The sequence below is a fragment of the Hippocampus guttulatus genome, chromosome 9 (assembly GCF_054856545.1).
Source record: "Hippocampus guttulatus isolate MCC_2025c chromosome 9, RoL_Hgut_1.0, whole genome shotgun sequence".
Taxonomy (NCBI): Eukaryota; Metazoa; Chordata; class Actinopteri; order Syngnathiformes; family Syngnathidae; genus Hippocampus; species Hippocampus guttulatus.
The window spans coordinates 955,122-974,899 of NC_141269.1; the positions used below are offsets into that span (position 1 = coordinate 955,122).

The following is a 19,778-nucleotide window of genomic DNA, read 5'->3' on the forward strand; positions in this document are numbered from 1 at the left end:
GTGCGGCCGCCTGCTTCCCGGCCGCCCAGCGATTGATTTGAAATGACGAACGCTGCTCAATTCATGTTCCATTTCAGCGATGCGCCGTTCTCGTTCTTTCACGCCGCCGCGAGAACCTCATTGACTTTCAAATAAAGCCCGGGTCTTCGCCTCCTGCTGAGCCACTGGACCTGCCGACCGACCGCCTGACTGGCCGACCAACCGACTTCCCTTTGCATTTTTTTTTTTTTTTTGACCGAGCAATATTTGTCTTCTTTCTAGACTGTATCCAACGCCGTCACATCACGTGTATTATTTTTTTCATTTTATTGCATGTTTTTTCCCCCTCAAAGAACAACACAGCTCCACAACTGATTGTAATCACATCTTGGCATTTTTATTGGATGTATTTTATTTTTGGGGGGGGGGGGGCGTCACATTGCATTGATTTGATTGAATGGCCGCTCTTCATGGAGGCGGAGACAACGCAAAGCGCCCGTCAGCCATGTTTGTGGGCCCCGACAGGAAGCGGACTTGGCCGCACCGCTCTCCAGCAGGATGAAGGGCCGCGGAGGAGTCGGATGGCGAGACCAGGGCCCCTCGGGCGGCCCCCCGCCCCCACCTGGCGGTCAGACCACCTGAAAATTTGAAAGAAAAAAAAAAAAACATTGTAAAATGTGTTTGAGACGCAAATGTTTGTGTGTCCCGCAGCTGTTCGAGTGCTTCCCGTTGCCGCCGTGGCCCCCGTGACGGAGGCCCCGTCAAGCCCCCCGCCCGACGTGAGCCCCCCCGGCAGCCCTGTGCTCCAGCACCCCCCCAGCCCCTACGCTCGGGACATCCCGCCCAGCCCGTACGCCAACTTCACGCCGTCCCCCTACGGCGCCATGGGCCCGCCGTCCAGTTCGTACCCTCCCACGTCGGAGCCCGAGCCGGACCCTCAGACGGGCGACGCCCAAACCGCCTCGCCGCCGCGGGCTAAAGCGCAGGTTGCCGCATCCACTCCGATGCCTTCCAAATTTTGCACGCAAAGGCAATTTTGCAACATAAAGCTGAAGACGCGTGGCCTCCTTCAAAGGTCGGCGCTCAAAGTTCGTCAACATCGCCGTGTCAGCGTAAAAGTCATCACTCGAAGACACCGGCGCCACTCAAAGAGAGTTTGATGCTCTGGCGCCTTAGAAGGTCAACATTCCGATATTTCGTCGTCTCCAAAATGGCACACTCAAAGGCACTCGGCTGATTCGTCGCCCTCAAACAAATGTCCCAACTCCAAGACACTCAAAGATGCTTAATCACATTAAAAAGGTCAAGTTGACGACACTCAAAGCTTCGTATGTCCTCGAAAAACTCCAAGACACTCAAAGTTGCAAAGGCAACACACGAATAATGCTCAGTCTCTTTTCAAAGCTCACACTCAAAGACACTCAAAGGCGCTTAGTGGCAGCTATCAAGGACACGCTTGAAGTTTTTCAGTCTGTAAAAACACACAACGCTCACACGCAAAGCCCAAAGATGCTTCGCTGCCTTCAAAACCCAAACCTCAACGCAGACGACATTCAAAGACGCGCAAAACCTGAAAGAAACCTTCAAGAAATCAGACCCAATTCAATATTTTTTTGAAAACTCTTTATTTTTATTAAAAATACACCTCTTCCAGAAAAATGTCAAATTTATTTCCAGTTCAGTTCGAATAAATACATGCGATTTTTTCCCCTCAATAATATAAATGACGTCTTTGTTTTCTAGCATCCAAAATTCAATTTTGCCATGTGTAAAAAAATTAAAAAATTAAAAATTATATGACAATGTTGAATATTTATGATCATGTGATCTTTGCACTGATGAGTCAATGAAGTGCTTGCTGCTCAGGCTGCGTCTGCTGACGACCAAAAGGACGGCGCTCAACACTGGGGAGGTCCTGCAATTCCCATCAACAAAGACCAACCGGGCAAAAGCTTTGGTGAGAATGAACACTTGACTCTCTTTCGTCTCTCCCTTGGAACGGCTTTTATTTGGGTGTGCACTTTGCGTGTGTGTGTGTGAGAGAATAGCCCCGGTGGTGACGTCTCCTGCCCCCCCTGCTGGCAAGGTGGTGAAGTACTCGGCTCAAATTTCCGAGCAGATTGTGCCTTGTCAGGATATTCAAGGTGAATCTTGTTCTCCTGATTTCTTCATCTCTAAGGGAGAAATAATCCGCCGTCGATTTCGATAGTGTGATTGTGATTGTTGCTGGTTCTCGGTTTTCCCCAGAAATGATCAGGCGCTATAACTCTCCACCTCCCCCGATGGAGCCGCTTCCACCCGGGAAAAGGTGCCGGCGTTCTTACGTTGGTTCTCGTCATTCATCGTGGACATCGACGCGTTTATTGCATTTGCCGTGTGGTGCGTGTTGCTGCATTTATCGATTAGGAGACCAGAGGGTAAATTTAAGAAGAAGCAGACGCCTCGTGACGAAGCTTTGCAGATCTTAAAACCGCGGATGGACAAGCCTCCGGTTCCGCAGGTGCGTGTGCGCGCACACTCAAAGACACGTACTCGCCTTCCGAACGGCGATTACCGGCCTTGATAATGCAACGCAAAAAGTCAAGACACTCAGAGACACGAGGTCGACTTAAAACTGCACTCAAAGATGCTTCATCACCTTAAACCGGGGCTAGGCAAACTACGGCCCGCGGGCCGAATCCGGCCCGTTGGTCTTTTTAATCCGGCCCGCCGAAGGTCGGTCCACAGTTAAGGTTCGATGTGAACGATTGCATTCATTTCAATTGGACTTGTAATGACAGGCATTTCACCGCCAGGTGGCGCATTGACTTGAAGTTGCAGAACACAGGGAGGGAGGGGCGGGATCTTTTCGACCACCTAGGACCTCTGTATCGCTCTACTTCTACTGGTCTGATCACAACCCGTCTGCAGAAATGCACAGGCTAAAATAGGTCATCGACAACACTGTCGTCATTTTAAAAAAGTATATTAATAATACCGTACTTTCATGCTTTTGTTCTGTTGATGTTTGATATGGACTGTCAACAAATGCAGTTTTTTTTTAATGTACCATAGCTCGTGCTGACCTGGCCCTTCTGTCCAATTTTAAAAGTCAATGCGGCCCCCGAGCCAAAATGTTTGCCCACCCCTGCCTTAAACGGTCAATACGGAAAGACACCCGGTCACCCTCAAAGACGCCAAAAAATGCTTCGGCATTTTTATCAATCCTCATGGCCAACTACTAAACTCGACACCCAAAGACACTCCTTGGAAACTCAAACACCGACATGCCATCAGAGACGCTGGCTTAGTCGCCTTCCAAACGTAACGCCGAATGACGGTCGCATTAAGAACGAACGGCACAAAGAGACGATGAGTGACCACGCGAAGAAACTCTGCGAGACGGAGGGACTCGAGCACCGCGTCATCAAATGTTGCCGTCGCCCGACGTTTAGCTCAAGCGTGACGCGGTCCACCCTCCCTACGCGTCTGCCAATCCGGAGACCAACTTCCAGCCCACGAGGAGCGCAGGGAGCAGAGCGCCTCATCGTCCGGCGCCGGTTCCTCCGGCAGGTGCTGACGGCCCCGACCGCACGTCCCGCTTCCGGTCCGGCGTGGCGCGACTCACGTGAATTTGGAACTCTGGCAGTGTCCCGAGAGCTTCCGGTGGAATCGGAGAACATCCAAACAAGACTGCACCGGAGCGCCAACCGGGATCACTACACCTACGCCGACGTTCCCTGGAAACTCTACCTCAGGAAAGAGGTGCGTACGCACACGCGCGGGGGCCGTTAAGCCTTCGCTCGTTCGGATCGCCTTTGACGCGATGGCTGTGACGACGTGACGTGACGACGCGTGATGCTGAGTGATTGTCCGTTTTCCAGATCTTCTATCCCAAAGACGGCGTCAACGATCCGCTGGTCTTGGACCTCATTTTCAAGCAGGTGATGCAAAATGTGACATTCAAAGACACCCAACACGCAACAGACTGAAAAGCTCAAAGACGCACCCTGAAAACTCAAAGGCACTTGGTCACATCGAAAATGAAACGCTCCGTGAAATGCGGTGACGTGCTCTCCCCTGTCTTAGCTGGTCGTCACGGCGACAGATGAAAGGCGGCGCGCTTAATTTGTGCGCGCTCCTCCGCAGATCGTCAACGACACCCTGTCAGAGGCGTGCGTCCGCATCCGCCGCGATGAAAGGCGGCGGATGAAAGCTCTCTTTGGTAGCCTTCTCCCGCCGCGCACCTTTTCCACACGCTCGGCCAAATGGCACACCGGTCACACCCGTCGGCGCGTGTGCGCGCGTGACCCACAGATGAACACGGGTTGCAACGCCGCAACGATCCGGTGGAGGAGCGCGTGAAGAAAAGCGTCGTCGCGGCCGCCAAGGACACCTGGGAAATCTACTTCTCCCGACTCTTCCCGGCATCGGTAAGGACGCCCCGGAAAGCAGGACAAAGATGTACCGGTGGAAAAATGAAAGAAAGAAATGACATCGCTGTTCGATGTCACTTGGAAATCACTCCCATTCTTGCTCGTGAACGGCCACTCGAGCGCCGAATAGAAACTCACCGATCGGACTCCCACCCAATGAGCCGCGCGTTCCAATTTGCCTTGTGTGTGTGTGTGTGTGTGTGTGTGCGCACAGGGCGACGTGGGAAGCGGCGTGCAGGTGCTGTCGGTGTGGCAAGGCGGCATCAAGCTGCTCAAGACGGTGAAGAGCAGCGCCGCAGAGCCAGACGACTTCCGAGTCCTCAACGCGTACACGTACGGCCCCCACTTCTGACACCAAGCCGCAACTGTCCCGGTATCATTTTTGTACGGCAAAAAAACTTTTTTCTTTTCTTCGAAATAGCGCGACCCACACGGAGTCCTTTCATGTTACTTTTTTTTTTTTTTTTTAAACGAGCCTTGGCTCCACTTCTGACACCAAAACATTGAGCGCCCAATTTTCAAACCTAAAAAAAACGAGCAATTTCACGGGCCGGCTATCTCCTCACCGGTGGACCGATTGGGGTAGCGAGACGCTCAGGCTCTGTCCCTCGGCGAGGACGAATGACTGGTGGAGCCCCACTTCTGACATCAAAGTTTGATCCCCAAAATGTTTTTGCGGAAAAAAAAAATGGATGCATTTATGACACCTCTCAGAAGGAGGCGCAGTCTCTCGGGTTGGTGGCTGCACCGCTCTCGGGATCCCACTTCTCACACCGCGCCGCGATTCTCTCAGCTACGCAGACATCCTGTTTGTGACCATCCCCTCGGAGAACATGCTGGAGTTCAACCTGAGCAAGGAGAAGCTGATCTTGTTCTCGCCCAAGGCGCCTCAGGTCAAGCGGCTGGTGGACGCCTTCATCGCGGAGATCAAGAAGGATTCGGACTACGTCGTGGCCGAGCGCAACTTTGTGGCCGCGCCGCGCCACATGCTCAACTTCCACAAGGGCGACGTCATCCGGCTGCAGCCGCTGGACGGCCCGGACAAAGGTGACGCTCGGAAAGGGCTTGACGATGAGCCAGGGTGTGTGTGTGTGTGTGTGTGGGGGGGGGGGGGGGGGGCTCATGATTTGACGTGCGTGGGCACATGTGACAGGTTACAGTTATGGCTGCGTGGTCAGGAAGAAGGTGGTCTTCTTGGAGGAGCTCAAGAAGGACACGCAGGACTTTGGTGAGCGGTGAAGATCCACTCTTCAACCGATTGTGGTTTTGCCCTCACTGACATCCATCCATTCTTCCATCCACATTTCCTTCCTATCACAACTTCGCACGTGATAGGTTGGAAGTTCGGCGCCGCGTCGGGGCGCTCGGGGGCCTTCCCGTCCGAGTGCGTCCACCCGGTCGCGCCTCCTGACTTCCTGTCCCTGTCGTTGGAGCGCAAGGCGGAAGAACCCCGAGGCGGCGCCGGCCGGTTCGCCGCCTCGTCGGCCGCCGCGGCCGCGCACGAGATGGACCGCACCGTCGAGGTACGCTCCTCGTCCTCGCACTTCGAAATGAAAGACGGACTCTATCAACGCGTGCCCACGCCCACCTACATATTGATGAGATTCAAAGATTGTTTTTTTTTTTTTCTTCTTTGTGCCCATCTCTTTTCCAATTTCTGAATGAGAGACATTTCACTTTGTAGCTTGTCACTTTAAGGATGGACGATTGATGCTAATTATGTACGGTTGATGACCGTCACGCCAATCCTCCATCAAACGTCTCCAGTTGGTCCAAAACGCCGCCGCCCGCCTCTTGACTGCTACTCGTAAGAGGGAGCACATAGCTCCTAGTCTGGCATCCCTTCACTGGCTCATTTTGGAGTTCTTTTCCCGAGGTCCTCTGATTTGTTTTCAAGTCTTGAAACGGCCCCGCCTCACCTGACCTCTCGGAGCTCCTCCGCACCTGCACGGTACGGTGCCTCCGCTATTAGACGTCCCGAGAACTAAGCGGAGGCTCTGAGGGGGAACGAGCCTTTTCCATTGCCGCTCCCTCTCTTCGGAATCCACGTTGGGCAAGCCCCCCCCCCCCCCCCGCTGCCCATCTCTCATTTTTAGCCTTTGGCTTTGGACTCAGCACGAGACTTGATTTTTAGTTGCACTGTTTTGGTGCTTTCTCCCGTCTTCGATATTTATTTATTGTTTTATTGCTGTACGACTTATTTTTTCCCTTTGCATACAGCGGTGGTTGTTTGAAAGCGCTGTAGAACTCAAGTCGAGTCGAGTTGTGATACTATGTCGGCCATCTTTGCTTTCATCAGAGGTTTTCTCTGGAGGACTTTGATGGCGACGCGGACGAGAGGACCTTGCAGGACAGTCAATACGACATGCTGGAATTTGCCAGGAAGTACTTCAGACAGGCCGCCCCTGGGAGGGGGTGAGGCGCACACTGAACAACAACAACACGCGCGCGCGCACACACACACACACACTTACTTTTACTTTCTATATATATACATATATATATATATTGACATCATCATCATCATCATCATAAATGCTTTCATGCCGCATTCAGCGAGTCCCTGAAGAATAAGAGCAAGAGCCGAGTCTCCAGAGAGCCCGAGGAAATGATCAAGTTCTCCAAGGTGCCCCAACTGCCACGTTGATAACATCTTTGTTTCCTGTACTTTTTTTTTTTTTTCAAATGTGACAAACATTCTACAGGTCGAAATGAACATGAAACGACACCTCTCGCGTGTTGTCTCGTTGCCAGATTCCCCTGAGCGAGTCCCTCATCGAGTTCACGGATCCAGCCATGAACCGAGTGGCGGCGGACATCTTCCTCTGTACGCCCGCCACTCCAATTACATCTCGCCCCAAAACCTATCCGGGAAGGATTTTCAGCGTCTCGCTTTTTGCATGTTTTTACATCACGGCTTCATTCGCATTTTTAGGGGAAAAGGAATCGGGCAAAATGTGGAATCGGTTCATACTTTTTTTTTTTGGGCTGAACATTTTGTGTGGCAAGTGACTTTGTTGTGTGTGTGTGTGTGTCATTTGTGTAGCGGTGATGCGCTTCATGGGGGACTTGCCGTTAACGGGACAGACGGAGCAGGAAGCGGTCAGCGCTCTGCTCAAGGTGGGTACATGCTCACTGGACACTTCATTAGGTACACGTGCAAAAGTCTGAGGAGTTCCAGGATAAGAGCTGCGCCGGATTGTGTGTGTGTGCGTGTGTGTAGCTGATCGGGGAGTTCACCTTGATGAGGGATGAGGCCTACTGTCAAGTGGTCAAACAGATCACAGCCAACACCAGCTCCAAACCGTGAGTTTCGCCGTATGTGATGCAAGCACATGACACGTACGCACACACACGCACACATACGCAGACGCACACCCACACAAAGTTTAACGTTCAGGCTCAGTCGATGCAAAGTTCATGCATCAGCGCGGTGTTAATCTTAAACGGTTATTATGCAATCAAAGTGAGCTTTTTTGTGTCGTTACTGAGTAGGAAAGCATTTAGTTGAGATATTTGAGGTATCATAAATGCACAAAAAGTTCTTTTTCTTCAAATGTATTTTCAAGAAAGTTACCAATGTTCTGTCATGATCGTGGTGGTGGAAGACCCCAAAGAGCAGGGGGGACTTCACAAAATGTATGAAGAACGCAGTGGGAAAGCTAAATACATCAAAAAACAAAAGTCCTGAAAACAACAAGAAGCCAAAGTAACAAACAAAAACCCACGGCGGAAGCAAAACGCAAACAGAAACAGAAACAACGAGCCCGCCCGGAGCGGTTGGGCGGCGAGGCCTGAAAGCAGAATCTCCCAATGACGTGATGACCGACAGGTGCGCCGCTGCAGGAGGAGCCCTATAATGCCACCTGTTGGTCACAAACAGATCCACCGTGACACGCTCAACTGCTGTTTGCTCAAGAATGGTTTTTTTCCTGGGTTCAAGCCTTCCCGTGGTCGCTTTCCATCACTATAGAATTCCATTTTCCGTTCAAATGGTCAAAAGTGGCCGGCGTGAAATGCTAACGCTAACGTCATGCAAAACGCTCTCACTGAAATTAGCATGGATGTTACGGTCCTTGCAGACCTTCCGACAACTGCTCCTTTCACACGTACTGGCGACTGTCTGTGTTGTAGGTGGAGAACAGCAAGTTGTGCAAAAAAATTGTTTGTACATGAGGACGAAAGGTCAAATGAAGGTCACCCGTGGAGTGCCTTTACGTTTCAAAAAGCCCCGTGCGCATGCATGTATGTGCGTGCATTTGTAGCGAGAGCTGCCAGCGAGGGTGGAGGCTGCTGTACGTCCTGACCGCGTTCAGTGGCTGCTCTGAGGTCCTCAAGCCCTTCCTGCTCAAGTACCTGACCCAGGCCTCCCTCGGCGCCGGGGCGCCGTATCAAGGTATGGCGCACGGCACGCACGTTCTCCACATCGGCGTTCTTTGCAAATATGGTGGCTGACTTCGACTCCAGCAGTGACTGCGCTTTTCCGAAGGCCCGTCACGACAATGATGAACGGACCGATGATCTGGCGGCGTCCTCATACTTTTGTCCGCCTCCGTTTTGGTGCATTTCAGGGATCGCCAACGCGTGCCAACAGAACCTGAAGAAAACTTTCCGATACGGCGGGCGCAGCGTCGCCCCCAACAACATGGAGCTGAAGGCCGTGATGGTAAAATGTCTTTGGCGCGTCCGCGCTCGTCGTCGGCTCGCGCCCTGACGCCGTCCTCGTGTGTTTTTCGGACGTCCTCAGGCGGGCAGAAGCTCCAAACGTCAGCTGTTCCTCTTCCCGGGCGGCCTGGAGCGCTACGTGAAGATCAAAACCTGTTCCGTTTCCCTGGAGGCCATGGAGGAGCTGTGCTGCGAGATGGGCCTGCACAGGTTGGAGGCCATCGAGGAGTACGCCATCTTCTTAGTCACCGACGGAGGTGCGTTGAGAGAAAGGACGGTTGCCACCCCCCTCCTAAAAAAAAAAAAAAAAAAAAACCCTGACAGAATAGGTGGCCAACCAGTGGGAGACTACGAGTCAATTTTTTTACTGTGTTACTGCAAAGAGCCACACACACACACACGACCCTGCACTCGCGCACGCATGCATGCACGCCACAACGAGCAACAGCCTGAGCGCTTGAACATAACTGAAACCTAAAGACACAAACACACAAACCCCCCCCGCCCCCCCTATTTCCTCCTCCCACCGCTCGCGGTCGACTTGGGACCAGTCTGCTGGCTCTTGATCGATTGCGATTGACGTATTGGGCGCCCCTGCCTTAAAAACAGAATTAAACTAATTCGCTGACTAGCTTAGCACTTAGCGCCGTTGTCTGCGCATGAACGGTAATTCAGTCATCTGATTGGTTGCCCTCTATGTCAATCAAGTAACGGGATTGGTGATGGGCTGACGTAGTACATTCTATGTATTAAGCATGTTGTTTTCATGGCAGCGCCGTCGTCGAGGCGTTTTCGACAATTGTCGCGTGAAAGCCCGGGAGCCGCCTCGAACCGGCCAAAGAGCCGCATGCGGCTTGCGAGCCGCGGGTTGGCCACCCCTGACTTACAGGTTTACTTCGGAAAGGTCTACGGCAGAACCTGGTTTGAACAGACTCCAAAATTCATGGAGAGAAAATTGGGCGCCTTTGTAGAGTAGCTGTCGCTACTTTATTTATTTTTATTTTTTTTAAAGATTTATTTAGGTCTGTGAACACTTAGTGTGTGTCATAATAAGTCAAAACGTGCTCGCTCAGGTCAGAACGTGCGTCCTCTCAACAAACACGAGTACATCCTGGACGTGGCCACCCGAGCCGAGTTGGCCGACACCAACTACAGCTTCTGGTTCCGGCGTGTCGTCTGGACTCAGCCTCTCAAATTTGACAACGAGCTCTACGTGACCATGCACTATCATCAGGTAGGGCCCATCCGCAAAGGGTACACGCAGCCTCTTGGAACAGCTGAACTTGATTCAGGGTTGGTTGAGCAGAGGCACTTTCAATTCCGACACCAATTTGGATGCGACTGTAAAATCCTGTGAAAAAAAAAATTCTAACCGTGTTCCCCGCTGCTGTTGCTAGATCCTTCCGGACTACCGCAAAGGTCTGCTGAATGTCCTCCCGCCAGGAAAGGTGAGCGAGCAGCACTTCCATCAGATCTCCGAGCTTGCCGCCTTGCAGCACAGAGCCAAAGACGCGGCCTTCATCCCCAGCATGTGAGTCGTCGCCATTTCTGATCCGTCGCTCTCTTGCCGGTCCGGTTGAAGCGGCCGAGACGCTCCCCCAAAAAATGGGCTTGAGATGAGCCCCGTTTGCGTGCGTCCCGCAGACACGAGCTGTCGGAGTACGTCCCGGCGCTGCTCTTCGAAAAGCAGGCGCCGCAGCGGTGGGTTGCCATGGCGACGCAGCACACGCAGCAGGTCCGGGCGCTCAGCCCGCACCAGGCCCGAGCGCAATTCTTGGGTGAGATGTGACGTCGGTCTTCTGTCAAAATCCGCTCGCGATCGCCGCGCCGTCATCGCGAGGCTTCTTACTTTGGTATCGAGCGATCAAAAGAAAACGGCGGTTGATCGTCGATCGAGCACGAAAACAAATTTGAGGATGTGGCGACTTGACCGGGTGTGTTGATTGATGGAGAAATCCTAAACTATTGTAACCATATTTCTACGGTGCCATATTTCATTCCTAAATACATCAAACCCTCTGACGTATTGTTTAAATCACAGGTGTCAAACTCAAGTCCCGGGGGCCAGATCTGGCCCGCCACATCATTTGATGTGGCCCGCGAAAGCAAATCAAACATGCTGACTTCTGTGATGCTTGCTAAGATTTTTACCCAAATTTCAAATTTTCATACATAATATATAAGTTTTCTTGTGACCAAAACCCTCATTGCAGTAACTTAAACTATAGTAGAATAAAGCATTATTCTTGACTTCCTTATATGGTTTCACAGTCCTCCAAGGGAACCGGTAACTATAATGTGGCCCGCGACAAAAATGAGTTTGACACCCCTGGTTTAAATCATCCCACTGGGGATGAACGCACGACCGATCGGGTTGGAGGGCGGTCTCTCAGCGTCCACTTCAGACCAATGTGCTTGCGCCACGTCAAGCCCCGCCCTCCACCTTTTAAGGGAACGAAAGCAATGACTTCAATTGACCGTGATTGAAATCGTATGTGACCACTCCCACAGCGTGGCAGCCCTCCCTCCCGCAACTGCACTTATTCGCGACATGACCCACAACAAGTAACCCACCTCCATGCCGCCCAGGATTTACCACCGTTTGCGAAAATAGGGCCCAAAGTCGTGACCGCTCCAGCGGCGAGAAGAAACTCGATGGTCTACCGGTTGGACTCCGGCCTTCTCCAATGACAATTTGATTAGAATATTTGACTCGATGCTCCGGGGAAATAACGTCGCACTTTGGTTCTTGCCTTTTTGAACACTTCAATAAAGGTTGCTTGAAAATTGCGGCTGCCCGAGCGACAAAATTAATCTTGATGATGATGTTGGATCACCCCTTATTATGCACATGGGATGAGAACAAATGGAAATGTTAATCTTGTGTGTGTGAAGGACTGGTGAGTGCGTTCCCCATGTTTGGCTCGTCCTTCTTCTACATCCACGGCAGCAGCTCGACCTCCTTCTACGCCCCCTGCATCGTTGCTGTCAATCAAAACGGTCTTCACTTCCTGCACAAAAACACCCACGTGAGAACACACCCAAACTCACTGGCATCTTCGGTCGCTCGCAGCAGGGTCTCATGTGAGACCGAAATGGGCAAAATGATCGCGAAATGGCCGCATCAAACCAAAATGGCTGACTCCCTGTGACTTTTCGGACATGGCTTCTTGAGACTTTTTGGGTTGGCCCATTGTCTACCAAATTTCATGTTACCAAGTGAAACTGGCTCAGGGGCAGAATCTTGATGAGAAAAAAAAATGTTTTGCCGACAAGTGAGCCTAAAATGGCGGCTTCAAACCAAAATGAATGACTTCTTCTCCAACATGGCTTCTTGAGACTTTTTGTGATTCTCCTCATGATCGATGTGCCCTGCCAAATGCGGCTCAGAGAAACTGGCTGCACGGGCTGAATTTCCAAACAAAAATCAAGCCGAGTACGACTTGGCCAACATTGTGGCTCTTGTCCGGTCGCAGGAGGTGATGGCGGCGGTCCCCCTGACAGAGGTGCAGTCCAGCCGCACCCAGAGGCCATCTGCCGGCTCCAGCTACCCGTACGTGGACCTGGCCCTGGGCGACGCGCACGCGCAGCGGCTCGTCCAGCTGCAGCTCGAGCAGGTACCAGGAGCCAGAAGGGGGCGGGGGCGTGCCGCGGCCTTTGTCGAATGGCTTTTGTCCCTCGTAGGGCCTGGAGCTGTGTCGGGTGGTCGCCATGCAGGTGGAGAACATGATGTCCGTGCGTGAGAAGCAGCTGGCGCTGCCCCCCAGCGAGATCACCGTGTTATAGGCGAGGTAGCCAGCCCCGAAACTATTCAACCAATATTTCAATTGGATACATCAATTTAAACGTTTTTAAATGCATCTTTAAGGTAAAAAGTGAAAATGTTTGTTTTATCTAGCAAACGCTAATTAATTCAAATGTGTCATTTTACTTAGATTAAATTGCGTTAAAGTTCGGTAAAACGCTTTTTAATCAACCAGTTGTTGAATAAATACATTTAAACTTTATTAGTCTGTCGTCAAGCAATGATTTAATTAAATGGAAAAACGTATTTGTAATATACATTTTACCTCGCACTTAGTAACATCCTCGTGGATGAGGTAAACCAAAAAAGTTCAAAGGTGTATGTATAATTTGTTTGATATCTAAAATGCTTATTTTTTTCCCATTTGATTTACATGTCACTGTATTACAATTGACCAATTTTTGAATACAAGTACGGATGTGTAAAATATATTTTACTCGTGTCTTTATTTGTTGACTACATTAAATCGATAATTTAATAAAATCCGCAACAAATGAATAAAAAGTGTTAAGTGCATTTATGTGAACCTATTTAAGGGCAAAAAATGGCAAGATTGATTCAACCAATGTGACAAGAATGTAAATCCTTGGTGGGCCGGATGAAAGAACAAAGTCATATTTGCCCTTGTACCCTGCACAAAGGGTATTTCTTTAAATTCTGTCGACTGGTAAAGATATAATGCGAGGTATCGGTTGTTACGATGTTAAAAAAATGATAACATGACAATAAAATCTAAATCGTCAAAATGTCATGTCAGTTTGTGGCGCATCGATGCCAAGTCGGAGTAATTTGGACCTTGATGAAAATTAAGCATGAAGGTTTACCTTTGTAATTAACATGTACACAACAGCAATGGAAAACGTGCGCAGTTAAGTTTATTTTTACATTTTATTTTGGGACTTAATTAGTTTGGTGAGTCAGGAAAGACTTTGAGGAGTCCCAAAATGGCCATGGCATCTTCGTGTGACGCAAAACTGTCCTGCCCCAAGATGGCAGTTCCCTACTGCGCATGCGTGAAGACCTGGCAGGTTTCTGTGTGTTTATTTCAATCACCCCACCCCCCCCTCTCCAAAGATGAGCTTGGGTGCTCGCGGAGGCTGTTTGTATTACGAGGAACGACGAGGTTTCCCCACAGATTCCACAAAGTCCATCCGGGTGGAAAAGGCCCTTATTTGGGAGATATAGTGGAGACTTGTGAAATGTTGCTGCGTGTTTTTTTAATGGCATTACCAGGCGGCGGTGACAGAGCGTCCAAACCAGGCTAAACGAAACTACGTTGTCGTGACGACGTCGTAACTTCGATTTTTATCAGGTTTTTTTTGACTGCCTTACTCTCGGAATAATATTTGACAGCCTCAAACGTTTATTTTAATCCTCGTGTCAAGTCAGCGGCGGGACGACTGGATTTTAAATTTGCGAAGGCTATCCTAAACAAGCAACAAGCGAGCGAGAGGACCGAGCCACATCCACGCCAACGCGGATTAATCAGGGTCACCTGCGGAGGAATCCAGAGGACGAAGCTAATGCTCGAGCTATCATCTAGCTGAGCCACATCCGCACAAGCTCACACGATCTGAGATTGGCCTATACCGAGCTAAGAGCAAGCTGGCGAGTAACCCTAACTCGCACTACCGCGGTCTGTTTTTTTGTCTCGCTGTGACCAGCGGTCGTGGCACCTGCGGTGGATTCGAGCGGACTAGAGCCTTTAGCCTTGTGAGCTAACCGCGAGTGTGGGAGCCGAGCCACATCCGCAGCAGTGCGGATTGATTTCAGTCCACTCGGCGGTAAAAGCTAGAGCAGACAGGCTAACGATAGCCTAACGGAGTACTGCAGATTGATTTTGACGTCACCCAGCGCAGTGCTCGGAGCACCGGCGGAGGGATTTAGCGGAGCAGCTCGCGTTAGCCCAGGAGCTACCAGCTAGCGAGCGAGCCGAGTCGCATCCGCACGAACTCTGGTTGATTTTGTCGTCACCCGGTGGAGCAAGCTAGCGGACTGGCTAGTGTTATCTTAACACGCCAGCCCGAGCCCCATCCACGCGGACACTGATTTTCGACGTCACCCGAAGCGGCGTACTGGTCGGCGGCGGAGGAATCTAGCGGACTAGCTGGCGTTAGCCCAACTGAGCTCTCGGCTAACGAGTGATATCCGAGCCACATCCGCGCCAGCGCGGACCGCTTTTGACGTCGTGTCCGCCGACACATGACGTCCGCCAGTTAAAGTTAGCAGCGCTTTCGTCCCACCGCCACCACCCCTAAGCGGTGTTGTTTTCCAGAGCGAACATGGCCACCAGCGGCTATTCGGACCTACGCGACAAGCTCCGGTCGATGCCGCCGGGTCGGGACGACTACCAGGCGAGCAACGGCGGCGCGGGGCGAAAGCGGCGCCGCCGGGAGTCCGACGACGACGAGTGCGATCACAGCGACGACAGCGGCGAACTCCGCGAGCAGGAGGCCCAACGGGTGCGCAGCAGCGTCCTCCAGAAGAGCATCTTCGCGCCGGAGGAGTGCGCGCGCATCGAGGAGAAGATCGACGAGGTGGTGGCCAAGGCGGAGGCCGGACTGTATCGCGAGCACACGGTGGACCGCGCGCCGCTGCGCAACAAGTACTTCTTCGGCGAGGGCTACACGTACGGCGCGCAGCTGGAAAAGCGCGGCCCGGGTCAGGAGAGGCTCTACCGCAAGGGCCAGGTGGACGACATCCCCAGCTGGGTGCACGAGCTCGTCATCCAGCGGCTGGTGTCCGCCGGCGTCATCCCGGAGGGTTTCGTCAACAGCGCCGTCATCAACGACTACCAGCCGGGCGGCTGCATCGTCTCGCACGTGGACCCGCTGCACATCTTCGCGCGGCCCATCGTGTCCGTGTCCTTCTTCAGCGACAGCGCGCTGTGCTTCGGGTGCCGCTTCCAGTTCAAGCCCATCCGGGTGTCCGAGCCCGTCTTCGTGCTGCCCGTCCACCGCGGCAGCGTCACGGTCCTCAGGTAGCCGACGCTCGTCGTATTGAGTTGTTGTTGTTGTGGTTTGAAACTCGCTCGTTTTCCAACGATGGAAATGTCCTTTCTTCACGTCAAGCGGGTTTGAAAAATGCGCGTCGTTTTTCCTCCCAATATCATAGCTTTGACATTTGTTCAAAACAAATTTTTGATGCATTAGCGTATCTAATCAAACACTTTTTTGGTCCCATGTGGACTACAAAACTATATCGAGATACTTTTTGGGGCCAGCAATTCTTTTCCCCCTTGTAATTGAGTCCTGTCTTCACTTTGCAATGACGTGAAGTTGATTTCAAATATACGACAAGAGTCTAATATTTGTACTCATCAGAATTGTATGTTTTAGGTGAATGTACTTTTTTTGTGCCTATAAAATAATTGAACAAGTGTGGCCGAACCGTTTTGTTTTTCAGTGGCTATGCTGCTGACGACATCACCCACTGCATCAGACCTCAGGACATCAAGGAGAGGCGAGCGGTCATCATCCTGAGGAAGTGAGTCCAAAAGCATCGCTCTTACTTAGTTTTTTTTTTTGGGGGGGGGGGGGGCCCTCATGGTTCATATAATTACTGCACACTTTTCACGATCACTAACAACTCGAGGTAAGATCGGGCCAAAAAAAGCCAGCCCAACCCGACCCGGCCAATGAACTTGATTTGCAGGCCCGAGCCCGAAGCAAACCCGAAATGTCATATTTTATTTGTGAGGACTCGGGAGTAGGAGGGGTGATTTCTGATAACAAATGAAAGCCTGTCTTTTGCCTGACCTGACCCGAAGCAATGATTGACATTTTAGGGCTCGGGTTTCGAATCTTACCTCTACGAACAACCTGCTTGAACTCAGCCAATTTTGATGGGGGGGGGGGGGGGGGGGGTGCTGTGTCTGACCCCAAATGAGACACTGTTGGCTCGGCCACTTGGAGGCTTGTCGAGGGAGGAAAAGTCACCAAAACGTACAAAACTCATCCAGAAAAACGGCACGCTCATCCAAAATGGGGAAGGGGAGTCGAACCAAAGCCAATTTAAGAAGCTTTTGTTTTCATGAAAGGAGGTGGGATCTTTTCTTCATGGGGAGAACGCATCAGCCCGTACTAGACACTGTAGGCAAAACAAGATTTGCAATTGAATCTGTCTCAAGGATCTTGTGCTTTTTTTAAAATTTTAAATAAGTATCTTTCCTGGGGCTCATTTGGGTGAATTTCTTTCTCGGCATTTGCCCTACTTGACCTAAATGGCTGACTTCCTGTTCAGTTCTGGTGTCTGAAGACGTTTTGGTGTGTCATGTTATGGTCAACATGTCCGTCCCCCCCCCCCCCCCCCCCCCCCAAAAAAAACATTCCAGGGTGCTACTAATGAGTTTTTGCTTGGGATCTCCAAAGCTCCTGCGCAAAGTGTGTCAAGTTAAAGAGAGCCGCGACTTTGGATGGCGACCGTCACCAAGTTGGACGTCCTCCATGTGCAGTCTTACACGTTGTCGTTTTCGTTCAGAACCCGACCTGATGCTCCCAGACTGGACTCTGACAGCCCTTTAAGGTCGACCCCGGTGGAGCGGGCGCCCGCCCTCAAAGCAAAGCGCTCGCATCGCAAGGCCGACCCGGACGCCGCTCACAGGTATGGCGCGACGCCACCCGGCGAAAGCACATTTTCTTGGATCCATTATGGCGCGCCAAAACAATCGACTGACAACTCATCCATGAGCAAAGGAATCCTTCATTTTCATCATCAATTCATCGGTTTTTAGCCGCTCATGAAAAGTGTTGCAACGGCTCTGAATTGCAGCCTGTCAAAAGTCAATCCTCTGTCGTCCTCCCTGAACGCAAACTCGCTAGCGAAACAAGACAAAAAAGCCCCCAAAAATATAGCCTTCATTTGTTTTTCCAATTAAAAACCAAAAGCCAAGTGTCATTTTAGAATCCTCAACAATTTCTTTTGGTAAAAGCGTCAAGCACAATTTTGGGTTGTCAAACATACATTTTTTTCCCCCATTATCATGACATCCGCTCGTTTGCGCACTGTTCATTGAAAATAGTTTTCATTGACGCAAAGTTGCAGATGAATCCACTCAAGTTTTCAAATGATGGAAACACACTTTTGTGACGCATGCATTTCACAGTCTTTTTTTTCCCACCTCGTGGCCATTTTTAAATGATTCCTTCAACGGGTGTAAAAATGCGGTGAGGGCGGCGCGGCTGACGTGCGCTTCGCTTGTTGGGTGCAGGCCGCGCGTGCTGGAGATGGACAAGGAGGAGAACCGGCGGCCGGCGGCGTTCGGCCAGCGGCGCCACAGCGCGTCGGCGGACGAGCACAGGAAGCGCGACGTGGACGACGACAAACACCGCAAGAGCTCGTCACGCAAAGTCAAAATGCGCCGCCACTGAGGGGCCCGCCGCCGGCTTTCTTCCTCTTTTTTTTTTTTTTCTTTTTTTTAACTCTTTGGTCGGTTTAGCAGGAGAGCAGACAGGGCATGTTTGTGTTCTGAAGATGTACATACCTTCAAAAGCTGCTTGGACATAAGGAAAGCCCAACTGTCAAATAACATTTGTCTTAGTCTTGAAGCCTTTTTGTCTTCTTTTCGCCCTACATTTCTCACCTTTTCAGGTTTGTTTCTCAGCCTCGAGCAGTATAGGAGGATTGAAAACTCGGGCCTCCTTCCTTGAAGAGGCCGTGTGATTCGCTTATTTTCTCGATTAAAGCACAACCTTCCTCAGCGTTTTGTTTCCTACTTTCCCACGTGGTCGTTTCGCGCCCGCTTCTTTCGTTACACATCGACAGAAATAAACAGGCCGCGCGCAAGATAAGACTTTTGCAAGAAGCGGTGGGAGGGTGGTGTTGGAAACAAGTCATGCTCGCTAAAGCGCCAAGAGGAGAATAGAGTTGGGCTATTAATATTTAACGGCACAAGAGGAGATGTTGCCAGGGTCCACGACGCCACTTGACCTTTTCGGCGCAAAAATATTTGCTGGGATGGTAAACTGTGGGTTGAAGTTGGCCGTAGTCGGAGAGCCCGGACGCATGTTGCTGCCACGCTGTTTTCGAATCCTTTGAAAAAAAAGGTTTCATCGTGTTAGTTTTTGTATCGTTTGTTTAATTTCGGTTTTAATTCGTTTTTGCAGCAGGTCAGTCAGCTTTCTGTTTTTCTTAAAATGCTTAGTTTAAGTATGGTTTTTGTTTTCGAACTAATTTTATTACATTTTTAATATTGGGAGTATTTGTCGAGTGCCAGATTTAAAAAAAAAAAGGTCAGAAAGCCTCGTCAAACAGACCAAGCTCAAGCAAAATTCTAAAACGTCTAACCGACCTATTGTACGAATGTAGAGCGTAACCCAAATAAATACACTCAACATGAACCCCGGAAAGCTCATGTACGAAAGATGAAAGTGGACATTTTTGCTACAATTAGTTTTAAAAACATAAAAGCCAGCTTTTGGTTTTTGTATTTTTCAAAGCATTTTTGTTTTTATTTTTGAATGAAATGTTTTTTAAAATTGTTTCATTGGGAGCCATATTAGCAATGGCTGCCCCCGCCAGAAAAGAACATCTAAATGTCATGTTATTTTCACATTTTATGGTTAAAATCGGTTTTAGCTTTCTTTTTTTTTCCAGACAATGGTCTTTTTAGTGAAGAGAAAAACAGCCAGGTAAGAGTTTTGCCCTTAACCCCAAAACAGACATCGTCTGCAAAAAAGAAACCTTAAACCTCATTTGGTTTGTTTGGTCTGATGCGGAAATCACGTTTTCACTTGGTCCCATGGAAACGTGAACCATACCTGTCAACCTTTCGGAGCGCCAACCTGTATAAACTACCCAAAAAATCCTTATAACATACCAAAGCATTTTATATGTCAAAATAACGGCAGAAAAAAACCCACGAAATTTTCAATGATATGCAATGAATACTCTGCTGTTTTCAACTAGGAACCACG

The 19,778-nt window shown here is 50.4% G+C and overlaps 2 protein-coding genes across 2 annotated transcripts in view; both read left to right on the forward strand.

Moving 5' to 3' along the window:
- myo15ab (myosin XVAb) overlaps nucleotides 1-13,466 on the forward strand; it is a 28,269-nt gene extending 14,803 nt beyond the window's left edge. Inside the window, exons 35-61 of the mRNA XM_086119145.1 lie at nucleotides 505-607; nucleotides 691-965; nucleotides 1,846-1,936; nucleotides 2,268-2,479; nucleotides 3,414-3,531; nucleotides 3,608-3,723; nucleotides 3,843-3,902; nucleotides 4,108-4,183; nucleotides 4,276-4,391; nucleotides 4,609-4,727; nucleotides 5,188-5,441; nucleotides 5,548-5,622; nucleotides 5,730-5,968; nucleotides 6,745-6,809; nucleotides 6,951-7,020; nucleotides 7,149-7,221; nucleotides 7,441-7,514; nucleotides 7,618-7,700; nucleotides 8,660-8,790; nucleotides 8,966-9,060; nucleotides 9,142-9,316; nucleotides 10,133-10,293; nucleotides 10,457-10,590; nucleotides 10,704-10,837; nucleotides 11,955-12,088; nucleotides 12,536-12,676; nucleotides 12,744-13,466. Of these exons, the coding sequence (XP_085975271.1) occupies nucleotides 505-607; nucleotides 691-965; nucleotides 1,846-1,936; nucleotides 2,268-2,479; nucleotides 3,414-3,531; nucleotides 3,608-3,723; nucleotides 3,843-3,902; nucleotides 4,108-4,183; nucleotides 4,276-4,391; nucleotides 4,609-4,727; nucleotides 5,188-5,441; nucleotides 5,548-5,622; nucleotides 5,730-5,968; nucleotides 6,745-6,809; nucleotides 6,951-7,020; nucleotides 7,149-7,221; nucleotides 7,441-7,514; nucleotides 7,618-7,700; nucleotides 8,660-8,790; nucleotides 8,966-9,060; nucleotides 9,142-9,316; nucleotides 10,133-10,293; nucleotides 10,457-10,590; nucleotides 10,704-10,837; nucleotides 11,955-12,088; nucleotides 12,536-12,676; nucleotides 12,744-12,845 (3,426 nt within the window). The 3' untranslated portion in view covers nucleotides 12,846-13,466. The remainder of the gene's footprint in view (nucleotides 1-504; nucleotides 608-690; nucleotides 966-1,845; nucleotides 1,937-2,267; nucleotides 2,480-3,413; nucleotides 3,532-3,607; nucleotides 3,724-3,842; nucleotides 3,903-4,107; nucleotides 4,184-4,275; nucleotides 4,392-4,608; nucleotides 4,728-5,187; nucleotides 5,442-5,547; nucleotides 5,623-5,729; nucleotides 5,969-6,744; nucleotides 6,810-6,950; nucleotides 7,021-7,148; nucleotides 7,222-7,440; nucleotides 7,515-7,617; nucleotides 7,701-8,659; nucleotides 8,791-8,965; nucleotides 9,061-9,141; nucleotides 9,317-10,132; nucleotides 10,294-10,456; nucleotides 10,591-10,703; nucleotides 10,838-11,954; nucleotides 12,089-12,535; nucleotides 12,677-12,743) is intronic.
- Nucleotides 13,467-13,912: 446 nt separating this feature from the next.
- Nucleotides 13,913-18,563, forward strand: alkbh5 (alkB homolog 5, RNA demethylase). The gene is made up of 4 exons (XM_086120880.1): nucleotides 13,913-15,844; nucleotides 16,270-16,350; nucleotides 17,344-17,466; nucleotides 18,074-18,563. Exons 1-4 carry the CDS (start codon nucleotides 15,147-15,149, stop codon nucleotides 18,231-18,233), a joined length of 1,062 nt encoding a protein of 353 aa, XP_085977006.1. The 5' UTR covers nucleotides 13,913-15,146; the 3' UTR covers nucleotides 18,234-18,563.
- The last annotated feature ends 1,215 nt before the right edge of the window (nucleotides 18,564-19,778 follow it).

Excerpts from the sequence above, each read along its gene's own strand:
- alkbh5 (XM_086120880.1), top strand. The coding sequence starts at position 15,147 with ATGGCCACCAGCGGCTATTCGGACCTACGCGACAAGCTCCGGTCGATG. Across the intron at positions 16,351-17,343 it reads GCGGTCATCATCCTGAGGAA|AACCCGACCTGATGCTCCCA; the intron begins GTGAGTCCAAAA and ends GTTTTCGTTCAG. Across the intron at positions 17,467-18,073 it reads GACCCGGACGCCGCTCACAG|GCCGCGCGTGCTGGAGATGG; the intron begins GTATGGCGCGAC and ends TGTTGGGTGCAG.